Source organism: Acanthaster planci, linkage group LG01 (genome assembly GCF_054643075.1).
Source record: "Acanthaster planci isolate LZ-2023a linkage group LG01, COTS_SCS, whole genome shotgun sequence".
Lineage (NCBI taxonomy): Eukaryota > Metazoa > Echinodermata > Asteroidea > Valvatida > Acanthasteridae > Acanthaster > Acanthaster planci.
Window position 1 is genome coordinate 6,174,149 of NC_141777.1, and position 10,701 is coordinate 6,184,849.

General features: G+C 41.7%; 1 protein-coding gene across 2 annotated transcripts; it reads right to left on the minus strand.

The window, feature by feature from the left end:
• Positions 1 to 1,580: 1,580 nt before the first annotated feature.
• Positions 1,581 to 10,055, minus strand: LOC110981960 (muscarinic acetylcholine receptor M1-like). 2 transcript variants are annotated; one of them, XM_022240027.2, is made up of 3 exons: positions 9,756 to 10,055; positions 9,521 to 9,588; positions 1,581 to 5,112 (listed from the first exon to the last, which is right to left on the minus strand). In XM_022240027.2, the coding sequence occupies exon 3, from the start codon at positions 5,101 to 5,103 to the stop codon at positions 3,379 to 3,381; it is 1,725 nt and encodes a 574-aa protein (XP_022095719.1). In that variant the 5' UTR covers positions 5,104 to 5,112; positions 9,521 to 9,588; positions 9,756 to 10,055; the 3' UTR covers positions 1,581 to 3,378. The 2 variants fall into 2 exon arrangements, with proteins under 2 accessions (XP_022095719.1, XP_022095720.1); XM_022240028.2 differs by lacking the exon at positions 9,521 to 9,588.
• Positions 10,056 to 10,701: the final 646 nt, after the last annotated feature.

Genomic DNA, 10,701 nt, shown 5'->3' on the forward strand with positions numbered 1-10,701 from the left:
CTGAGCCAGAGGGTTGTGTAAAGTTTCATAACCACGGGAGTACAAGTACTGAGACACGGATTCAAAACCCCTCAAGATAATAGATTTTTAAACACAAAACGTCGAGGGCGACCCGCTGACCTCGGAAGCGTTAACCTAATCGAGATATCTCTATTGCGCAATAGAGATATCTATATTAGGAATGAAGATATCTCTATTCCGGGATTAAATGTTAACGCCATATTCGTGAAACTACCGAGGATATCTCGTCCAAACTGGTTACATCATGGCGTTACCTATGTGGAGGATTTAATCAGGATCCCATTTGCAATGGGGCTTGTGGGGTCCTCCTGAGGAAGTCGGTATCTTTGGTCACTCTCAGCTAAATATCAAGATTTCTCCATATTTGCAAAAGCCTTAGTTTTGTTTGATTTTCTAAGCTGGAGTGGGATGGGGGACGGTCTGTGAGGGTGGATTCCAAGGAGGGACCAACGGGGGCAATGACTCCGTAAAACGGAATGGTGAAAGATGATTTCTTAGTCTGTTTCATCTTCCTTCCTTTCAAAAGCGTGTAAAAAAAGCCCACAAAAAGGTCATAAATGGCTACCTTAGGTTTCATAAACATTTTATTTTTGCCCCTCCCCCGAACAATTATACCCCCTCCCCCAAAATGGTCCTGGATCCATACTTGGGCACGGCATAACGGTATCACAGGGCTCACGCAGGGGGGATGTTGCTCCCGCGTAATATTCTTCCATTAAGCTAGCCCGCTAATGGTCGATGGTGTGGCTGTGCCCACGAGAATGCCTTGATAAACCTGTCAAGGTGTCACTTCCAAAGGAGAGCCCTAAGTATTCATTTTACACTATTGAAATAAAACCACTTTGCCAAACCAGGAATTGTGCCGAAAACAACCGACAGTGCCAAATTAAGCTCTGTTGTTTCCTACTATGTGGCTATACAGATACCAAAGACGGTGAAATTTTCGCTGCAACTTTTGTATAGTTTATGCAGAAAACAGCATTACATTGTCCTCCTTTAATCCTTAGTAGACATCGCTGCCCGCACAAGGCGCCAATGGTAACTTGGTAATTTGCTTTTCATGACGTCACCGGGATAGAAAAAAACCTTGCCATTGTGGTTGTTATGTGTAGGCCTACGAGCAGGATGTGAGTCGCTGGAAACGTCCAACATTAAGACCAATATTTGTAAATCTGCTTTCATAAACGACTGTCGTTATGCCACTCTTAATTGCAAAGTAAATTAATCACACGTATATGTTGATGCGGTTCATGCTATTCTGCTAGCTAAGGACACGAGCAGATATTCTTGCTAGACTCCAAGCGCCCCCCATAAAAGAAAATACATAAAACTGTCACACTGATGAAGTGTGTATGTAGCGAAGGTTTGTCTTAATTAAGCTTCGGTCACAATAATTTGTGCTGAGGGAAATAAAACGACGTAGCTACAGGCACGTAGCTAAATCGACAGCGCAGTGGCGTCGCTAGGAAAGAGGTGTCTCCAAGGAAACAGTCATGGCCCAACACCAATATCACAACAGTATCTTATATAGAAATGATAGACATAAGAAGCCGCCGGGATATCTACTATGTTCCGAGGATGACATTAACCATTTTTATGTTTTCAATGATGATCTTTTAATCGGCATTCGTTAACATGACTTACCTAGCCTATACATGAATTTGTACAATCTGAGAATCCTGTACAGTGTCTGCGTAAATAATAATTTAAAAATAATAAATTAAAATAGGATATAGTCATTTAATATAGGGAACATTCCCAAACGGAAACGACTAAAAGAAACCCAAACGAGATAGGCAGCAACAGTTATCTCGATTTTGACAAAGTGCTTTTATCTAATTAAACCATGCTTGTTTAACAATAATTGAGCATTCCATGGTGTTGATAATTTTTTTCACAAGAGGGAACTCAACGAAGGCATAACAACACTGTGAAAACATGAGCAGTGTCACTAACATTTATAGAGCGGATCATCTAATTAACCAAGAGATATTTCAATCCCACTTATTGTCTAGTTTTGACGAACGTATATCTTAAGTTACATTACGTAAAAAGCACCACCGTGACCAGCCCCTCCGAGTTGCCCCTTTCGACTGAAGGTCCCACCCCAAATGGTCCCTTTTTGTCCACGGAAGATTTAGCAGCTCTATCCGCAAAAAACATTTTTCTGCAGTCGTCTGTTTCTTGTGCGGCATGCTGTTGCGAAGTCTTGTGACTATACGGCAGTGTCTTTGTTTTTTTTTTAGTTTTTAAGGCCAGAAGAATGCCCGATTACACATCAAGTCAAAAACAGTAATTAAAAAGATTGCATTAAAGAGGCAATATTCGTTATTTGTTTCAAGTGCACATAAAAAGGAGTTAACGAGTTAACATGACAGAAAAATCGTGGAAGAGGGCCCTTTTAAGTACTCCTCGGTTTAAATAATCTGTCAATGAAACGGGGAAATAATTCAGAGACATGTTAAGCCACCCCTTGATGGAAATGTCCAACTATCAAGTGAAGAACAGAAAAATACACGTGTTTATGTAGTACGCTGTGTTTACTGGTGATTCTGACGGAGCCTCTTCGTATATAACAATGCAGCATGCTTTAGAGAGTACGGTAACCTTGCGACGAAAATAACAGTTTAAAATGTCGTTATCAAATTATCTATTTGCGAAAGTCATGTGATGAGCTCAAGCTGAAGTGTGACGGGCTAAACTTCACATTACATAGGTCTTGGTGCTGAAAATGCAACCCAACATAAGGTCAACAGGAGTCAGATCAGATTGCTCCAGTCAATTTGAGCGAAACAAGTATCCAATCAAAAGTTGGTAGTGCTTAATACTCAAAATTCGCTGTTTATGAGACGTAAAAGATCCTTCATTTTTACCAATAACAAAATCCTCTCCCTTTCAATGCTACTCCAAAGTTTCTCATTATGGAAATTCTTGTTGGCCCTCTTTCTTCGTAGATATTGAAATGGTCTCAACCTTTTGTGTAGTTCCGTCTCAAGAGAATAGCCAAGGGCTCATGATCTTCATTACACTCTAACTTCGGACATTGATATTCGTTCTGGTGAAAATTTTTGGTTTGATACCTCTCCATGAAAGACCCAAGCACAAAACCCCAGACAAATCCCCGTTTTCTGAAAGAGTTCAGTGTTAAGCCTTTGAAGCAATCTGTACATCCGAAATGGTTACAGAAAAGAAAGCCCAACACTTCTTCTCAAGCTGTGTAAGTGACTTTTGGCTTTGAAATTGACAACTTGAAACAGAAAGCTTCTGAGTGCCTGTCAATTTGCTCAGTTTGGTTTGCAATTTTGTTCACACAAATGAATAAGCGATCGTTTTATCCGCGAACCAAATATAATTTGCTTATCTTCTAGAAGATGAGTTGGTATGGTGGACTGGCTTATGTGTGTTCACTCGCCGTGTTTTCCATTTGCAATGCAGGATGCGTATGAACGCCCTGCGGAAGTTAGCATTGCAGAGCGCATAGCAAATGGGGTTGGCGGTGCTGTTTAGGTAGCACAGCCAGTAAGCAATGTCAAACACTTTCACCAACACCGGCTGGTTGTCGAGGTTCTGGCCATAAGTGGCTAGGACCAAAATGCTGTAAGGGGTCCATGTTATTATGAAGACGGACAGAATGGCACACAGAGTCCTGGCAGCTTTCTTTTCGCGGATCAATGCAGATTTCTTCCGTTTGACCACATTAGTTTTGGCTCTGGCCGCCATCTTGTTCACCATGGATATGGTGCTGATGGTTAAGGGTTTCTGTTTTTGACTATGGATGCTGGCGGTGGAACCCGCCCGATCGCGTTGTTCGCACGTGTATTGCTTAGACGGAGGGACAAGATGGCTGCCATCTTGGTCTTGCAACAAGGCGGAACACGTATCATTTCCTGGCTCCCCCTCGATGAGTGTGATTTTAGGCTGTTCCGCTGGCTTGGTCTGGTTCACCCCATTCTCTCCAGGCAGCTTAATGAGGATGGTGTACAGGGAGGCAGCGAAGCTTTTATCTGAGTCGTGCATGGTGCGTTCAGGTGTTGTCGTCCGACTATCCTGTTTTGGCTTAGATACCGGGGAGAGACGGGGAGAAGTTTTTGAAGAGGCACTGCTGTGAACGCTGTTCTGACCGGGAAAAGGTTTGGGCGACGGGACATGGCTGTTAGTCGTCGGCATGGGAGACGCTATATCGCTGCTTTCCTCCAGTTCATCATCATACATGTCGGATATCGCGCAGCACAGCAAACGAGCTCTGAGCCCAGTGCGCCGGTGACTCGTCCTGTCTGCATGCTCTGCACAGTCATCAGGAGACAACAGATGTTTTGACGTCTGACTGTTGTTTTTCCCGCCCGCCTGCAAATTCCCCAGTTCTCTAGCCCGTTTCTCGGTTTCCCGCCAGATCCGATAGTATAGGACACACATCAGTGTCACGGGCAGGTAAAACGCTATTATGATCGTGATAATGTTGAGAGTGATTTCATCATTCAGGAATTGGATTGAACACACTCCTTCGCCAATGTTTCTCTTGCCAACGAAGAACTGCCAGCCAACTATGAGCGGAACCCATATCACCAGGGAGATAACCCAGGCAGCTGCTATCATCATCTTGACCCTTCTCGGCGTCCTGTTCGCCCTGTAAGTCAGTGGACGGGTTATGGATAAATATCTATCAAAACATATGATGCATAGGTTCATGACAGAAGCGTTGGATGCAGCGTAGTCGATGGAGAGCCAGATGTCGCAAATGACCGGCCCGAGTCTCCACTCTTCCTGCAGCAAGTACAGTGTGTACAGCGGCATCGATAGAGCTCCTATAATGACATCAGCCACCGCTAGGCTCAGCAAGAAGTAGTTGTTGATGACTTGGAGCTGTTTGTCCATGAAGAAAGACATCCATACCATGAGGTTGGCACTGACGGTGAAAATGCTCAGGCAGCCCGCTACCAATATGATAAGTATGGCTGCCCATAGTGGGTGGCTACCGAAGGGTGGATTGGAGTCGGTGGTCAAGTTGTCGGCGAGTGCCTTGGAGGAGTTGTCCAAGACAGGGCTTGCTGTTACCCATGGCGCAGTCTGCACGTAGTCATTCATGGTCGCTCACTGAATGAGGAAAAGAGAGTGCATAAAAAATATTGATTAATTCTATATATCAAGAGCACGTAGGCCTATAACAAAACACCGCGATATGAAGCAATGTCCCATTCATCCAACGCACTGAGACTGAAGTCTGGCTTTTCAAACACTGCATTGAACAAGGTCAGATGAGACCCAAAACGAAATTCCTGTGGCAGAATTTCAACCCTCGATTTTTACATTTCAAAAACTGTGTTGTAGTCCAGACCATCAAAAGCCCAGACACAAGACCATACCCAAGACCAATTACAAGTAACAGGGTGAACAATGACAAAGTAATTAATACTTTTGTTGCGGTTCATTTCAATAGCTTGTGACTTGATTCGGACCTGAGGTCTTGTGTTGGTCTTGTGCTGGTCTTGTTTAGTCTTTTGAAGGCCTTCAGTGGTTTCGACTACAACACTGATAAAAACTAACCTTTGCAGTTCAGGTATGAAGCGTTCAAAAAGAATTTTGATCTGTTATTTCCGGAAACGAAATTCGAGTATTCGAAAAAAGCACTTAATTTTCCTCAAGAAACTATGTATGGGTTTTACAAAGGCATGGTTACCAAAGGATTGGTGGATGGCAGACACTGTCATATGGCGGACACTTTCGTATGCACCATTTGTATATTCAGTACGGATAACCTTTGTTAGGGTATAATAAAGTGGGATAGGGTGAGGGATTTCAGTCCAGTAGACCCAGATGGTTTTGCTCCAATGTACTGTTTGCCGCATGTTGGTTTATCTGGGCCATATGTCCCTGGGCAGGACATCCCGTTTCATTAAGATCATCTCCGGTCGAGTTGACTGTACAGGTGTAGCGATGTTATGGTTCTAATGAGATGTCTACATATCCAGAAAGAGGCTACAAAATTGAGGTGGATAACTTGAAAAAGTGTTTCTTCATTTGGCAACTGTTCGATGTGCCTGGTCGGTTTGATTAAACCTGGTTGAATTGGAGTGACCATTCTTTATACGGGCTGGTTTGGTTTCTTTTGAGTTTGTCGCTCAAGGTTTACCATGGGTCAGCTGGTACGTTCTGGGTCAGGTCAATTGCCTTGGACTTGGGCAGTATGGGATCACTCTTTCCCAAGTTTAAGACAACTGGCTCGTCGCCTCTCGAAACACGTAGAGCGGTAAAGGAATTACATATCAAAGAGCTCTTCTCACAAAGTTAATTTGCTTTTGCATCTTTTCAGAATTATCATTCTGTCAACTCGCTGATCATATTGACTCAGGCGCACACAATCACTGCGCATTGTTGCCTACATGCGCTCCACACTCACAAGTGAGGTTCGTGAGACCGTTAGGCAAACATTGCTGAGAGCAACCTAATGCAGTGTAGGGACACATGGGTCACGATTAATTTTATAGTTCTGGCATGCTATAGGAATCACACACCATACGTCGTGGAAGTGATTTCTTCACCAGTTAATTGAAACAAATGGCATGTAAATGATCCATTATGAAAATTATCAGCCAGCTTTCGCCGTAATGATGGTTGTTATTTGTTATGTTACAGAAATATGATGACGTGTGTCGCCCATTCGTGATGATTAAATCACGTTTGGGATTAGATTGAAGTCTTAAACGGAAAATCTCAATCACAGTACACTATCTAACACCACCAGTTGCCCCGCCAACGTGCATTGGAGTTCTTTGCCAAAATGCACGTTTTTCATTTGTCGAACTGAATCAAACTGACAATTGTCCCGTTTTTATTAATCTTGCAATCAGTTTACCTGTGTCGATTTATGGCACAAAATTGGCGTATGTCTTAAAACGTATCCCTTTCTAAATGAAAACATAGATTAGTCATTGCTGGAAGTTGGAGGGGGGGTTAGTGTCTGTAGTTTGATGGCTTGTATCAGGGCATTTTGGTCCAAATGTATGTGCAAAATAATGACACAAAACTAGAAAATTAAAATTACTTCATGCGCCGAATGAAAATATCTTCTAAAAAATCTTTGAAATGCCTTTTTTCCCGAAGCAACAACAACAAATATAAACAGGACCAGTCCCGCAGAACTTTTGCAGTGAGTGTGGCAAGATTCAAAAACAGAAGCTGCTATTTCAACAGCAGACACTGCAGCAAAAAGGGTTGTAGCAACTAGAGTTGCAACAACGACGTTTGCGTTATAGCCGCAGCAAAAATTAATGGCAGGAAAAGGCAACAACACAGCAGAAGCAGTGATAACTGCATAGTTGATGGCAACGACAGCACGACATAGGCAGCAACAGCCCAACAGCACAACAGCAGCACACACGACAACGGTAGGACTTTCAGATTACAGCTATACGAGTGGTGGGCTATCACCGTGACTGTTTTTACTTTGGATAAAATAAACGTCGTCAGCTGGCACCGTAAGTAAAAGTTGAAAATAAGTGAGTCCCTCTATTATCATCACTTAGCATTGAAGCATCTCGACTTTGCTCAAGCTCAAATCGGCTTAAAATTGACCACTTATCGACTACGTTAGAGCACTAGTAAGATTTTATCTTGGTTGGGAGTTTTGACTAGTGGTTTCTGTGGTAGAAACAATGGCATCGTGCATACTTGTACTTTTAGAACGAGGTTTTTGTTTGCGGTTTCGGTGTAAACAGCAACTTCGAATCACGCATCGTACTGACTATGTGTTGTCTATTCATGCCGAAAGAGCCCCCTTGTTACTATCAAACTTGAACGGGTAAAACGATGCAGATTGTGTTAAAAATTGTGAAATTTCAAATGGGGCCCATGATTAGCAAACATTATGATCAACATTTTTGTATAGCTCAGGTTGCGATGTGTAAAAGAAAAATGAGATCAATCAATAGTTAAGATGAATGTAGATTTCGATGTCTTTGTGTGATTCTTCTGCATTGCCTTGTCGTCGTTTGGGATGAATTTAACAAGCACAAACATTCATATGGGGAGTGTGTCGTTGAAAAGTCTGCAACGTCGCAAAAATGTTCTAGCCTAGAATACAGATAATGCATTATATACGCAAAAATGTACATTTACGGTCGACTCGTTTGTGCGAAGTTCGCGAGACACTGCCAGTAAAATATTTGTTCTGTTCGATTTTCGAAGTCACTGATCCAGCATTATGTACATGTTGTGTATCTATAAGTCAGACCCAATGATCAACCAATTGGACAGTACACATAAAAGGATTGTTGAATCTAAGAATTCGGCCGATCTACATCATAATCGAATATTTTTAACCAATAATTTTTGGCCCATTTGCAGAAACAGGGAAGAAAAATAGGGAAACCAAACAAGAAATTTTCGCAACAAGTGAGGGGTTCCATTTTTTTTTATTTTGAAATAAAAAACTCTTGCACTCTAAACTGTGGCATTAAAAAAAACGCATACTGTCTTATAACTGATCAAACTGTCCTCCAAACAGCTTCAAAGACAATGACTATACGACAATAGTATGATTACAATGGTTCAAAGACAATGACTATACCAAACACCGTTGAAATAATTTGACAAAAGAGAAGAAGCTGTAGGTTGATGAAACGACACAAATTGTGAAGAAATTTTTGCCACGATCATTGCACTATTCAGATTAATATTACCACCCCCGAAAAGTCGGTTTGGTTTTTGTGCAACTGGAATAATATTGCATCATTTTAATGCATGAAAACACGAAAAAATTTATATTCAAATCTTCAAGAAAAACACATACAGGTGACATGAATAAATAAAAGGGATAGAACATCAAATTTTTCAAAAACAATTTTCGAGGATAATGGGTTTGGTTTTGGCATTCAAAACATGGTATTACATCATTGCCATCTTGTTGAAGAACTCGGGTGTTTAAAATGATTTTGCCTTGATATGCTACGCGAAAGTATTTGGAACAAAGAAGTTTCAGACAATTTCGTCGAGGATATAATCGACCTAGGCGAAGCTCGAAAGACATGAAAACACTTTTAAAGCCTTATAGATCTTTCATATTCACATTTCTTCCCGAAATTTGTGGAATTTTGAAAATGTTCTCGTTGAAAGGTGTAAGGGAACAGATACATTGTTGGCTTTGAGAGATGTTTGGAAAGATGACTAAACTTCGTCTTTGAAGACGCAAAATATTAGACTCATCAATTTACTTAGGAACTCATCAAGCGAATTCTGCTTTGCTGAGAGATCTTTACAAAAACTTGCTCCAATACTTCATAACTTGAAGCAGGTTCTTGCACAGTTGACTTTAAGTCCCAAGCACATAGCTCAGCAGTACATGTGTCATAAGGATCTCTACATAGTGAAGTCTCTGAGAAATTTAATTCAGGAGGTGCTGAATTTAGGAAATCCTCTGTGGTGATTCGAGATTGTGCTTGTGGAGTGATTCAAGGTGTTGAATTGTAAGCACAAAGACAGAAACAGAAATCAAAATTCAACTTGCCTGTTGTTTGTCACCATGAATGATGACGTCACTGGAGGAATCCTAGAGAATGATGCATCCGTCTAGACCTTCATTGTGAAACGGTAAACATTATATAAAAATCCAATTTTGAGGTTCAACCAATGAAAAACACGCACTCTGTTCCTGTAGATCAAATAAACCCTTTTCCTCTCTTCGTCAACCAACTCAATTAACTCGAGATGTCGAGTAATAAGTTCGTTTAATTCGTTGTTACCTGCGAATGGCCACACAAATGGGCCTACATTTCCTCTTCAACGCCTGGTTCCATCTTTCCAGAATAAGATCCTACATCTTAAAGCTCCTCTATGTCCATCCCGTGTAACTTCAGCCTTCAAAATGGCATTACGTTGACGCGCGTGCCTAGTTGTTGATCGTCATTGGGCGTGAGCGCATGCGCGTCAAGAAAGCACCACTGGAGTTCCTGTCACAGACAAGCATCACTGTAATAGTGAGGTTTTCTTTGGCTGCGCAAAATATACAAATATATCCAGTCTGTTTATCACCTCCATTCACAGAGGAAACTTAACTGCACTAAATACGGACCTGAACTGCACTTGCTCACAAGACAGGATGAATTTGGAAGATGAGGGCGCCTCATGAAGGTGCAATAATGACTATTTTTGGTGCTGTTGGCGCTTCCAGTTGTGGTGAGGGCGCTGTTGTCAATGTGTATGATTGCATGCCAGTAAATAGCCTGCACCGGCGAAATCGCAATTTATAGCTGTCAAATACTCTGTTATTTTATTTAAGCATTTTGTGGGCCATGAACTTGAAGATTTAGTTGGGGAAGAAAGATGGAGGCTAGCCACAGGAATGTCAGCTTGTGTCTGGGTGTTTCTTGTCAAGCTAAGAGCTAGATTACAATTTGCCTAGTCAATTCGAATCCAAAACACACTAATTTGCTATTTCAAAATTGCTTTACTCATTCGTTTTATTTTGTCGTTTTAATTTCGATTAGTGTGTACCAGTAAGGGGGCAGGGCGGATGGGGGTTACAGGTCTTTTAAAAATCATTAATAACCATGAATGTGAATTTGGGGTTGGACATCATTTGACGCCTGAAGGGGCTGTTCAAATACCAGCAAGTTCGCTTATAGGTGAAGCGTTTGAAGCCCCTCCTGGCAATATATATCATGGGTCTAGCTTTTCCCGGCTAATTAT

Coding starts and splice junctions, on each gene's coding strand:
- LOC110981960 (XM_022240028.2), bottom strand. CDS start 5,103: ATGAATGACTACGTGCAGACTGCGCCATGGGTAACAGCAAGCCCTGTC.